Consider the following 14117-nt stretch of genomic DNA (forward strand, 5'->3'; position numbering starts at 1 on the left):
AGCCACAATTTTGTACTTTCAAGTTCAGGTCCATGTCTTGGGAGGCCATGTGTCCAGGACAGACTGTGGTTTGAAGGAGTCCTCTAGTCTTGTATTTGATGGGCTGTCCAGCCCAAGTCTCTTTTAAAGGTCAAGAACCTTAAAAATAAAGAGCAAAAGGACCCCAGGAAGGGAGAGTAGGAGTGGTCCAGAAGTCTCCCATCAACTGAACACCCAGAGTGCAGACTGAACAGCAGAGCCGGCCCACCCAGGAAGCAAGGTGAGACGGCTGCCTTAGGCAGCAGAATCCACTAGGGCAACAGATCACAATATCAATCTTACTTCTACCCTTGTTCCTGATGTAGCTCTTCCCTTGCCCCTTCTTCCTTAGTGGCAAGACGGGAGCCATTTTTTGGTCCGCCTCAGGTGCCAAAATGACTTGGGCTGGCCCTGCTGTGCAGACATACCTAGTCACAGCCTTCCCCACTTTGGTGGCGAGATAGATTTCTATTTTAATTACAGCAATTATTTCCAAACATGCATCCATACATATAAATGGCCATGTGCACATTTCATTCAAATATGTGCCCTCTTTCTTGCGTAAGCGTCATCACTCCGTTGACCATGCAAAGGGGCAGGATCTGAGAATAGTTGGTACTGTGCCTTGTCAATCTAGAGACTCCTCCCGGATCCTTTCTGCTGCTACGCTGAGCTAAGCCAAGAGGGCCAGTGTGGTGTGGTGGTTAAAAGCAGTGGACTCGTAATCTGGTGAACCGGGTTCACTTCCCCGCTCCTCCACATGCAGCTGCTGGGTGACCTTGGGCTAGTCACACTTCTCTGAAGTCCGTCAGCCTCATTCACCTCACAGGGTGTTTGTTGTGGGGGACGAAGGGAAAGGAGATTGTCAGCTGCTTTGAAACTCCTTAGGGTAGTGATAAAGCAGGATATCAAATCCAAACTCCACTTCTCCTCCTCCTCCTCCTCCTCCTCCTCCTCCTCCTCCTCCTCCTCCTTCTTCTTCGCCAAGGCATGTCATCTGAACTGGGGCTTGCGGTTAAACTCCGTCTTCACTAACCACAAACTGAACAAACCTTGATTACAGCTTGTGGTTAAGCAAAGAGGGAGATAAAACCAGGACACTTGGTTTGGACGGCATGCTAAGCCAAATCTTGGCTTAGCTCAGTGCAACAGCAAATAGGAAGCTGGAGGAGCCTCTATATCAGGCATAGGCAAACTCGGCCCTCCAGATGTTTTGGGAGTACAACTCCCATCATCCCTGACCACTGGTCCTGTTAGGGAGGGATGATGGGAGTAGTAGTCCCAAAACATCTGGAGGGCCGAGTTTGCCTATGCCTGCTCTATGTTTACAGTCTCACTGAGCCCTAATTTTGGTTAGCGAGATTTTGTGCGCACTTACCAAACAAGCTGCAGACATACCTCAGCATGCCGAAAGGGTAGCTGAGTCATGGTCTGATCCCATCAAGCATTCACATCAGTCTGACACATTGTGTCTGTAAAGTCTGCATGCATATGGATGCAGCCAATGTTAAATGGGAGAAGAATGGAATCCTCAGAATTTCAGTGTGTCGTGAGGGTAGAACTGGTTGCCCATTAATGAAAGAGCAAAAAATAACAGGCATTCACCTGGTTTATCTCAATGGTCTAGTCAGCATCCCATGTGCTTTGATTGGGATCAAGAGGAACATTCTTTTATATTTAGTGGGCATGTAATTAGAACGAACACACACACACACACACACACACACACACACTGTTTGTGTATATATGTATAGATCATGACTGTTAAAAATACAATAAAATAATTCCTTCCAGAAGCACCTTATAACAAACTTAGTTGGTCTCTAAGGTGCTACTGGAAGGAATTTTTTAATTTTGTTTCAACTACAGCAGACCAACACAGCTACCTACCTGTGTTAAAAATACATCTATGGGGTTCTTTTAATTATATTTACATGTACAATGGTTTTAACTGTTGTTATATAGGCATTTGTCTTGCAGGTGGTTTTTATTCGTGTGATAATTGCATCAAGAGGCTTCACTGGAAGCAATTTACAAATGATACAAATAAACAACAACTACTAAGAGCCAACCTAATTTTTCCTTTCTTTGCTGGTCATTTTTTGTTCCTCGTTCAGCTACCCCCTAACTTTTGGTAACAACTTGTGAAGAGCTCGGGAGAACTCCAAAGCTTGCCACATTTGGTGGGATCCTTTCAGATGGCCCTGATCAAAATGTTAACTAAGGGTAGGCATCAGAGAGTGTTTTCCCCCTTACAGATACATAGGATTGTGGAAAGATATCATGTTTGTGTATTGCTGATTTAGAGGGATAGGGAGAGACAGAGAGAAAAAGAGAAGGAGAAGCAAACTTGGTGCTTCCTTCTCAAGTGAAAGAGCCAAAGAATTTTAAAAGGCAGCCAAACTGATTTTTACTATTACTATTATCCTTACTATTAATTCCTGGGTTTCATGCATTGATTAGTTTTCAAGCACTGCCTTTTAATGAGAAGGCTGGACAAAAATATTGTGCCTGTTTGAGTGGAGAGAAAGCAAAAATGTTTGCATGTCTCAGAATTCTCACATTAAAGAAAAATTGAAAGCAAAGTTTCCTGACTCCTCCTCAAGTGAAAAATCTGTGGGAGTTCAAGGGCAGCCAAGCAGAGACTCTAGAAGAACAATGCGGCATTTCCCCTGGGGCCACTGGCTGTCATAACTGTTTGCCTAAATTGAAACAGGAAGCAAAATGGGGAAGTTCCTCCCACAGCAGAACCTCTGAAGAATTTTGAGGGAAACCCAAAGTATGCGTGTGTGTAGATAAAAATGCACACGTGCGCGCATTTTAAATGAAACACTTCTGAATTCAGAAATAAGGAATTGGCTTTGTAAAAGGTTGTTGTTTAGTCGTGTCTGACTCTTCGTGACCCCATGGACCAGGGCATGCCAGGCACTCCTGTCTTCCACTGCCTCCCGCAGTTTGGTCAAACTCATGCTGGTAGCTTCGAGAACACTGTCCAACCATCTCGTCCTCTGTCGTCCCCTTCTCCTTGTGCCCTCCATCTTTCCCAACATCAGGGTCTTTTCCAGGGAGTCTTCTCTTCTCATGAGGTGGCCAAAGTCTTGGAGCCTCAGCTTCAGGATCTGTCCTTCCAGTGAGCACTCAGGGCTGATTTCCTTCAGAATGGAGAGGTTTGATCTTCTTGCAGTCCATGGGACTCTCAAGAGTCTCCTCCAGCACCATAATTCAAAAGCATCAATTCTTCGGCAATCAGCCTTCTTTATGGTCCAGCTCTCACTTCCATACATCACTACTGGGAAACTACCTTTTAAAAGGTAGGTAGAGAGAAAAGCAGGCAGTTTAAGGAAAATGAAAGCCAAAAGGTAAAAGACAAGACAGGTTCACCTTCTCCAATATGCCCTCTACTTGAATATTGCCATATACTGAGGGCCTGAAAGGGGATGGAAAGATCAGTCCATTTCAGTTACCTAGCTTTTTCATTATTCCAATCCTACATTCAGTTCTCTACACTTCTGCAGCAATTTGAAACTAAGTTGTTTCTTATGCAATCTGTGTGCTGCTTCAAACTGTTTTGAATGTTGTGTTTCAGTTGTTGCAACGTGCCCTGGGACCACAGGTGAAGGTTGGTATATTCACAACAGGACATTACTGTGAATTTCCCCCCAATAAACACATTTTTGTATGCCGTTTTGAACAATGTACACATTTTTGCAAGCAGTTTGCCCTACAGGATGCTATTTTCCATATGTCATTTTCCAGGAATAGGTTCCTTTTTAGGCCCATTTCCCCCCAATACATTGTTTGGTTGGAGAACGGCATTGCAAAATCCAGATAACTGCAAATTGTTTCCTTGTGCACATTTGATAGATTTATTTTTCGGGTGAACTGAATCGAATGTTCACCCATCTGCCTATATATCAGAACTGATGGGAGATATAATCATTTCCTTACACTGGACACTTATTAGGGTTTACGGATAAATCCTAACGTCTACTACGAAACAGAATTCAATAGGGCTCACACCCAGTCAGTTCACTCATCCTCACTTCCCCTTTTGTGAAATGGAACCAAGAGGAATTTGGACAGGCTTTGCACAATAAAAAAAAAACCACTATGTAAAAGAAGTAGTATTTTATTAATAATGATACTCAATGGCCCCTGGCAGGCTCAAAGTTTTTTGTTCCAGGAATTTCTCCTAAGGGACAGCTGAGTGATAAATTCATATTGAACAAAGGTACATCCAGACAGAATGAAATCAACCAAGGAAGACTCTTACACCGACAACAAATTGGCTTGGCAAAAGACACTATTGTGTATCGTTCGTTTAGATGGAAGTTATCACTTAGAATGATAAGAGTTGGGACCCCAAGGGCCATCTAAGTTCAGCCCCCTGCAATGCAACTTGCTTATAGAAAGGGACCTACAATCAATTCTGATATAATTTTTGTTTTACGCTCCCATGGTCTGTTCCAGCAATTCCCTGCAGGCGAGGAGCTCTGATGCCCATGCGGAGCTCTTCAACTTGCCAGGGTTCTCTCGGTCATCTTTATGGGGGAGCTCCATGCACACTAGGATACATGCACGCAAGCAGCGAGGATCCATGCGCACGTTCTGCTAGCCCAGACACCGTTGTGGGCTCCCCTGAGTTGTTTCACCTGGACGAATGGAGTGGCCTGTAGTTATGGGAGGGATCGACACAGGTACGCGAAGCATTGTCTCAACAAACCAGCTCCTCCATTAGACTGAGAGGGGACAGAACAGTGTGCGTGTGGATAACCATAAAGACAAGATGACTCAATGGCATGGGGAGCATTAATACTCCTTACTTCGTCCCCCAATTTTTTTCCAGATTACACATGACCATCGAACCCCCTCTCGCTGTAGATCAAGAAATTATTGGCCACCAGAATGTTCATTGTGGGCTGATTCTAGCTTAGCACTGCCACTGGGGACAACACCCACAAAATGCTTAGAAGCTGGGCGCAAGTTATCAAAAGAACTAGTGGGAGGCTCCTAGGTTTGGTCGGTGCAAGCATGCTCAAGCGCTTTTGCGCATGCGGCGGGGGAGTGCAAATTCCCCCTTCTGAGCAGCAGTCCCTCATACTGCAGTGAACATTCAAGCACTCTTAACTGTCAAGGGTAATGAAGGCTGCCTACCAGTTCATTCGCACCTCTTTCCCAGTGCGTGGCACTTTTCCAAGCCAAGGGTCGCGTTGCTTTCTGGCTAGCCTTCCAGGGAGCCACATGGCAGTGGCAGGCAGGGACAGAGGCACGGGTCACCAGGAGCAAATAGCACCCTTGTACAGTTGGCGGCTTTCTACGTCCATTCACACAAACAAGGACACCTCTCTGCACTTCATCCAAGCAAGCAACAGGCATTGCCAAGAGCTCAAGGACACATTCCAGCCAGGCCTAAAAAGCTTGACGTGGTTAAGCAGAGACAGCGAGAAGTGTGTAGCCAGGACAGTGTCCCAAGGCTCAGAGATTCCTCTGCAAAAGCTTTCATTTATTAGTGTCCTGGGACTATTCTGTGCCTGTGTAAGAGTCAAAAAGAAAGCAGCCCTCTAGGCAACACGAACATCAGAGCAGCCACAGAACGGGGTTCCTTATATAATTTGTTGATTGCAAAGTGAAGGGCTAACATTATGTAAGCTGCCAACATTTCATTTCTACTTTATTTTTTACATTTCACTTGCCTTGTAATTATTCCTCCCCCCCCCAAAAAAAGCAGCCCTTAAGGGCTGCTTTATTTCTCTAATACAGTTTGGGCTGAGGATGATCAAAGAGAGAAAAGCCAAGGATGGCAGTCTCCGAAGACCGCAGTAAACGAAAGCAAAAAAGGAGGGGTGTTCCCGAGTGAGAGAGAATAAAAATCTTCTTGGTTTGGAACACCAAAAACAAAGGGGGGAAAGCATTTGGTCACCAGTTAGCACATCGTCTCTTGTGTTGCATCGTGGCATTAGCTACATTCAACAACACAGCTACGTACAGCTCTGGAAAATTTGGCCCAGTTCTCTCCTGAAAAACCACCCAAGGGTGATCCTAAACCATTCTCAGCCTTTTGTGGCATCATCCTGCCAGCATCTCCCATTTGCAATTCCCTACTTCCGGACTCAACAAGATCATCCAACGGTATGGTGAGCTGTGATCTTAGGGATGTGTGCAAATTATGGGCGAGATCCAAAGACTCCCTTCCTCTGGTGGAGCATTGACAGGAGCCCTTCTCTGTGAACATCTCACTTTTCGTGGACAGATGTGCTCCTTCTGCCAGAAGGAGGGGACCTTTAGATGCAACCTCCAAGCATGACCCATCCCCAACTGGTTGAAGCCTTTGCTTTCGTGGTGTGTACGCAAAACAATAACTAGGCCCACACCTGCACAACACCTTTAAGTTTAAATTACTATGATGGCACTTTGTCACGGCTTCCTCCAAAGGATATTGGGACCTGTAATGTGTTAAGGGTGCTCCCCTCAAAGAACTACCATTCCCAGAGTTGTTTAGCAATAATCCTTCTTCCCAGGAAACTCTGGGAATTGTAGCTTTGTAAGGGGAATAAGGAGATGCGGGTGGCACTGTGGTCTAAACCACAGAGCCTAGGGCTTGCCAATCAGGAGGTCAGCGGTTCGAATTCCTGCAACAGGATGAGCTCCCATTGCTCGGTCCCTGCTCCTGCCAACCTAGCAGTTCGAAAGCACACCAGTGCAAGTAGATAAATAGGTACTGCTCTGGCGGGAAGGTAAATGGTGTTTCCGTGAGCTGCTCTGGTTTCACCAGAAGCGGCTTAGTCATTCTGGCCACATGACCCGGAAAAACTGCCTGCAGACAAACATCGGCTCCCTCAGCCAGTAAAGCGAGATGAGCGCCACAACCCCAGAGTCATTCGAGACTGGACTTAATGGTCAAGGGTCCTTTACCTTTACAGGGAATAGGGTCTCTTAACAACTCTCAGTACCCTTACTGTTTGATTTGACGTTTGGATATACATTTGTTCCTACATGTGTACACCAGCCATGTTTTTTGTGTGTGTGCAAACCCAACCACAAAAAAGTAAAAGAAAAGAAAGGTCCTCTACACTTCTAGGCTTAATTGGCACTTTACCAATTAGAGTTGCCCCCCCCCCCCCAAAGCTCAGCACCCCAGAGACCATGCTACCTTAGAATGCAGACTGTGGCATCATCCAGCTCATAAGGAATGCAGAGCCAAACCATGGTTTAGTGTGGATGAGCAAATGTACAAGTTCCCGGAGCAAATGTCATTCATATATATATATATATATATATATATTTGAAGCATCTCACATTCCCAGAGCAATGATCATGAACGCAGCAATTATCTGAGTTCTGGTTTTTGTTGTGCAGGCTTCCTCAAACTCGGCCCTCCGGACTACAATTCCCATCATCCCTGACCACTGGTCCTGCTCGCTAGGGATCATGGGAGTTGTAGGCCAAAAACATCTGGAGGGCCGAGTTTGAGGAAGCTTGCTGTTGTGCTACCCAGTGCTTAGCATGATGTGCTGATTCAGCCTTGTGGATCGCCTCCCCCAGGAAAAAAAAAATGTTTTTTGTAAACATGGGTTTTGTAAGCCTTGCTTACAACGAGTGTGTTGTCTGGAGCCATAAGCCATAAGCCAAGGTTTGAGCATAATGCTAAGCCACTGATAGCATTAGCAGAACCAGGGGCACTACCCGCCAGATGCAATCTTTGGTTTGGCTAAGTGTTGTGTGTGGATAGTGTAGCATAACGCAGTTCCTCCCTCCACAAAACGCCCTGTTCCTAGAAAGCTAGCAGACCAAGAGGTTCTAATACCTCCCTGATCCGCTGCTTTTGAATTTGCAGTGAGACATTGGGGCAACTATTCTCCTGCATTCTCAAGCAGAACAATATGAGGTGTCCTTTCTCTGAAGCTGTAGATTGGCACGGAGTATCTTCTCAAGCATGCACATGAACAGTAAGTGAAATTTAGGAATAAGAAAGCTAGCCGTTGCCACTTCATTCAGATGCTGACCATTCCACCACAATATGCGTATAGTCAGGATCATTTCACATGTAACAGTAACAAACCCAGTCTTGCAACTTACCGCTCACTCAACAGGACCTGCATCCAAACCCAGGTCCCTAGCAAGTGTGCCTATAGGATAGAGACTTTTTCAAACACCGATTTGTCCTCTAGACGTTTTGTGTCTTTAGGTATATGGTTAAAGGCAGAGGCGGGGACCTTAAAATGTTATTTATCTATTTCTTGGATTTATATACTGCTTCTTTGTGGCTTAGGGTCTTCGTATTTACCGGACCGCCTCTCCTGGTATACCCTGCAGAGGACCTTAAGGTCCATGAATAATCATAGTTTAGAGGTCCTGGGCCCTAAGGAAGTCAGATTATCCTCCACCAGGCCCAGGGCCTTCTCAGTGATGGCTCTGAACTGGTGGAATGCTCTGTCCCATGAGACTAGGGCCCTTCAGGATTTAACCTCCTTCCGTTGGGCCTGTAAGACAGAGTTATTCCTCCTGGCCTCTAACTTGAATTCAGCCTGATCTTTTATTTCCCTTCTCTTCTTTCGCCCCTCCCCTTTTATGAAGATCACCCCCTCTGAGACCCCACAGCTAATTCTCCCCTGGTCTCCTCGCTGGCCCAAATAGGACTAATTTAGCTAGCTAGCCCTGGTGATCATCTAATGTTTATTGGATGGATTTTTCCACAAATTGATTTTTGAATTCTGAATTTCTTGTTATTCATGTTTTACACTGTATTTTATGCTGGTTTTGTTGCATCAAGTAAGTGTTTTAAATTTGTTGTTAGCCACCCTGAGCCCAGTTTTCTGAACCAGGAAGGGTGGGGTATAAATAAAAAATTACTATTATTAACAATGCTGTCAAGGTGGTTTGAGTGAAAAGGTCCCACAATGGCCTGCTCACCCACCCCTCATTTTAAAAAAGAACTGTTTAGTTAAGTCAGCAAGCCATGGAATAGATTGGAGTGTAATACTGTACTGAAAATTCCCCAGTGGACTTTTTTGCACACACACAAAAAAGGGGGGAGGTTCTGGGAACCAAAATTTCCCCACTCCCAAGTTAACCTTTTCACACCTGATCACTGATATTCAAAACACCTCTCAGCTGTTGCTGCAGCGCTTACTCCTTGGGACTGAAATTCCAACCAATCAGGATTCACATTGCTATCAACATGTCACATGGCAAACAAAGCCAATTGAGAGGAGGTGTGATCCATCTTGTCCTTTCTCTGAAATGGCTTGGTGGTGGTGGCCACCCAGCCAATCAGATTCAGTTATCCGATGATGTGAAATAAGCCAGTTCCGAGGAAACTGCAGACAGCATCATCCTTGCTGTTAGTAGGTGCTGGTGGGAAAGCCATGATCCAAACTCTTTTTGCAGCTTCCCTGAAAATCACTGAAAGGAGAGAGGCCTCCTTCACAGAGGGAAAATACCCCTAAGATTTTCCCAATTTTGGCTCAGCATTATTCTGGTGTTCTCATATGAATAATTTCAGCGAGTGATTATTGACCATGTAGCACTACAGATAAGCTCGTTATCACCAGATATGTGCAATATCGATTAACACAAAACCAAACACGTTGTTGCTTCTCACATTAGAAAATTACTCCAAAGTGGGAGCCACACTTGGGGTGGGGGAAAGGTTTATCCTGTCATATGTTGGCCACTGCAACTAGTAACGTAATTAAAAAGCGATGTTCCTCAAACTGGAATGAATGTAAACATTTTGAACTCACAATTTCCCAATTTCTCTTTCAAATCCTGAACATAAAAATCTCACACCTGAAAACTGAATCCACATTCTGTATGTAGAAGTTTCTACCTCCACATCTGAAACATGTGTGCTCCTCAAGTATCATATTTTGGCAAGCAGCACCTTCTGTGAAATCTCATATGCTGCCAAGCACTTAAAAGTGCCTGAAGCGCTTAAAAAACACCCCACCAACCATTCTGAACATGTCAACTATCAAACTCTGAAAAATATCAAATGTTCAAATCAACTATCATGGAAAGTCAAGCGCAGATATGTGTTAAGAGTCACAAGCCTTTAACTGAAGAACTGGCTAGGCTAAACTGATGTTGAACTGATTAAAAAGGCATCCCTGGTTAATTGGTCAACACTAATTTTTTTTTAAAAGTTAATTATTTTTGTTATAACTACTTAGGAGAGGCATGCCTCTGTCACTTGAACACAGAGGACCATGCACACTGAAAAGAATGTCAGAGTAGGACCTGGGAGAGCAGGGTTCAAAGCTCCGCTCAGCCTTAAAGCTCGCTGCATGACCTTGGTCCAGTCACAGACTTTCAGCTTAACCTACCTCACAGGGTTATCGCGAGGATAAAAGTTGGGAAAAGTAGAACCACGTATGCCACCTTGAGCTCCTTGGCAGAATGTAGTAAGAAAATTAAAGAATAAAAACATCACTTCTAAGGTGGCACCTACTGTAGCATATGCCATCTTAAAATACACCCCTTTCGTCCAAAAGTAATGCTTTATTCATATGCAGATTTGGATCAAGTAAAACTAAATAAATGGTTGTTTAATTCTGCACATGAATAAAGCTTTTTTTTTTTTTTACTGTGAGGGCGGGGAAGCATATGCTCTTTGTTTTTCTTTATCAGAGGCTGAATCCCTAATTAATATTCAGTGGAGATTTGGAAAATATGGGAGCATCCAGAGAATACTGGAAAGTATTCAACCCCATAATTTGCAGGCGCAAAACTGGGAATTTTGGGGAGCAGTTTTCTTGCCCTGCTGTGCACCTGACTTACATGCATTTCTGGGAATAAGCCCTTAGCTTTGTCTAACTGTCTGTTCACGCTCAGGGTCTTATTAGTTTGCTGAACCCTAGACGTGGCTGTTTTCCAGTATGAAGAATTCACCGAAATGCTTCCCCCTTCGCAAGCACCGCTGAAATGAATGGCAGGTATTCAAGGGCTGGAAATATGCAGGTGACATCATCATTGGCAGCTTGCGCCCATCTGACACTTAGGCAAAGTGTTGCAATGAGAAAACAATCAGTCTTGGCTTACGGCGCCTCACTGCAGCTACAAAATTCACATATAGCATGTTCTCCCTAACAGAGAGCACGTGTTGCGGTTGGGGAAACAGGCCACCCTGCAGTGACTAGGCAAATTTGGTATAGGAACCCAAGCCTTTAAGTGGTTAAAATTGGGTTGCTGGGGAGTTTTGATTGTTGCCAATTTGGAGGAGGGGTCAGAGACTTTAAATACAGGGGCCAGACGTTGGACGTCCTCTTGGCCGTTTTGCACCGGATCACCCGCCCTCCCTCCCTTTTATAGGGTGGTTTTTTCTTGATCGCTTGACCTTGCTATGCCTGTCATGGGGTCATCCGCCTTGGTGCGGGGGCCTGGTAGGAATTTTGCCATCTGGCTGATTGGCTGGTGCCATTTGGTTTTTGCCTACTGCGTAGCAAATCGTCACAACTTGTAAGGTTGGCGTTTTGGCATTGGTTAAATTGGTGCTTGGAGGGGTAAGTGCCTATCCCTCCAAATGATGCGGAAAGGGAATTCCGTTAAAGGAATCCAGGGGCTTGCCATTCTTTTCGTCCTTGTCCCCGGAGTCGGACTTGGGCCGTGCAAGCCCCACCGGAACATGAGGGTGAGAAGTGAGGGACTGTTGCCCAGCTTCATTTTCTCACCCAATACTTGTTTCCCACGCTAGCTTCCATTGGTGTCCGGAAGGGCCAGCTCTGTCCTTGAGGGCAAGGACAGATAGTCATAACCAATGCCTAAGCAACCACTCACATTTTTTGTATTTGAATAAAGTTGTGGCCAAAATTTATGCCAAAAACCTTAAACAAAAATTTATGTGTGAAGTGTGAATTTTTTGGTGGGTGGCATTGTGGGACTCAACACGCAAATAGTTTTAAACTGAATCGATCAGCTCCGTCATTTTGCTGGCCAGGGAGGAGGAATGAGATGGCTAATGTTTGGGTTAAGCACAAACCGTGGTCAAAATAAGACAGCATTGACATGAATCAAAGAAAGTTACAATTGCAAAAGTGAAGTTTGCATTATACATGGCCAGGCCACCATTGCGGGTTTCACGCAAGAAGGTCCTTTCCTACTGCGACCTAGGACCCTCTATTTCGGAGAGACTGATCCTGGGAGATTGAACCTGTGGCTCCTCCCCAAAGTCTGAACAGCAGTTCTGATTCTTAAGTACAATGCACCACCTTCTTGGTGGGCCTGGAATGCAAAGGAATGTAGGATGAAGCCCATACTGGAAACCCAGCATGCAACTTTCAGGCATTGCAAAATTGGCTTCCAGTTAAGTGTCTACAAAAACAGGAACTGACTGCCCAGGGTCTATCAACCAGGCCAGATTCTTGCTTCTCAAATGTGCAGGTACTCGGCATTTTGACAATGCGAGGCCAGCTCAGAATTGTGCCCAGTTCTGCACCGTGGGATCAAATAGGTTTGGGTTTTATGACCAAGAGCAATCTGGACTGCTCAACAACAACTATTACCTTACAGCAATAGGCCTGTGTGGAAAGACCGGGCAATTTGTTTCATCAAAAAATAAATATTTTGCTTAAAAAACATTCACATTTCTTTTAAAAAAAAGGTTTCCCAGTTTATGCTACAAGGACTGGAGAATACTGCTATTGAAAGGAGTAACCTGTCATTTTCTTTAAAAACAAAACAAAACAAAAAAAGGAGAGAAAAATTGGCACTGTCCTATGACTTGTTCAATACTCCCTGAAAGAAACAGGAATGGTTGACTCCAGGCACCTTTCAAAATCCAGCTTTGGAAACAAAAAAAAGGAAACCAAAAGGAAACCATATCCCCAATTGAATGGGTTGCCAGTCTTAAATCTGAGCAATATGAAATACTCAGCAAAGCCCTTTGTTACCCCCTACCCCTCTTCAAACTGCTTGACGCTCTTGAGTCACAACGTTGGCAACACCCAGTCAAATCCCGCCATTTTGCTGAGATAACCACCAATCACCTCATGAAACACTGCACGTGAGGACTCTGACTCCTCTGTCCATCTTCAAGTTATCAATGGAGCAATTGTTATTGTAGCATTCCATGCAAATCCCATTTTAAGGTTGGGTTTTGAGTCCCCGCAGCCTTTCCCCAGTTTGTTCATTTGGCGAGACACACCAACTCCCTCGGACCCAGGTTCTCAGGCTTCGCAATGTTCCAGCTGCATTCGCAACACGCCACTTTTGTGGAGAAACCACAGCTGTAGGAATTCCTCCGGCATAGCGTGAAACCACGAATCCGGCAAAATGTTGTCGTAGTAGTGGTGACTGATAAACTTCCCATGCAGGTCCATCGAAAAGGGCCAGAACCCATAAATCGTTACTTCTTCACACAAACCCAGGGCTGCACTGACCAGGAAGAGGCCCGTTGACAGCCGCTTTCCATGGATTCCTTTGTTCTTCCAGAACTTTCCGATGTTGCGCAAGAAGTTTGGGTTGGCGAAAATCACCTTTTGCCTGGCGCCAACGTCTGCTAGGGTGTAGTAGACCCTGAGAGAGGGCTCTGTCCCCGCTTTCATGGAGAAGGCCGGCATATAGATGTAGCTCTGGTTGTAGACTTTAACACTGTCCACAAAGGCTTTTCGGGACCAAAGAAGGTTCTGGAACCTGTTCAAAAACAGCAAGGGCAAGGGTGGGGAGAGAGGAATAACAAGTCAATGCCTTAAAATCAATTCAAAACAGTTTGAAAAGGCCTTGCGAGTACTGATGGAGAAGGCTTTTTTTGTCCAAAGAAGATTTTGGACAAAAATATATAATATTTCCAAAAAGCAAATGGTTTACACCTTAGATTCAAATGCTGATTTGGAAAGAAATTGAACATACTGATAGCTATGACTGAAATGTTTCTGCTCTATCAAACAGGTTGGTGTTTCTGTTTTCCTTTTTAAAAATATATACCGTATATTTTGCACCATAACACTCACTTTTTTCCTCCTAGAAAGTAAGGGGAAATGGACTTCCGGAGGCGGCGCAAAATGGCAATGGCGGTCCTCTTTACCCTGTGAAGAGGGGCTCCGCGAAAAAGGGTCGTCCGCTGCGGCAAAGCGGAGACCCGTCAAGAAAAATCACAGGCAGAG

The 14117-nt window shown here is 44.9% G+C and overlaps 1 protein-coding gene across 1 annotated transcript in view; it reads right to left on the minus strand.

The window, feature by feature from the left end:
• Positions 1–8926: 8926 nt before the first annotated feature.
• The window catches only part of ST8SIA1 (ST8 alpha-N-acetyl-neuraminide alpha-2,8-sialyltransferase 1), a 94673-nt gene continuing 89482 nt past the window's right edge, over positions 8927–14117 (minus strand). The window contains exons 5-6 of the mRNA XM_081880135.1: positions 11921–13647; positions 8927–11102 (exon numbers count right to left, since the gene is read on the minus strand). Coding sequence (XP_081736261.1) covers positions 13182–13647 — 466 coding nt within the window. The 3' untranslated portion in view covers positions 8927–11102; positions 11921–13181. The remainder of the gene's footprint in view (positions 11103–11920; positions 13648–14117) is intronic.

The sequence above is a fragment of the Podarcis erhardii genome, assembly GCF_964252035.2.
Source record: "Podarcis erhardii genome assembly, chromosome: 10".
NCBI classification, from domain to species: Eukaryota; Metazoa; Chordata; class Lepidosauria; order Squamata; family Lacertidae; genus Podarcis; species Podarcis erhardii.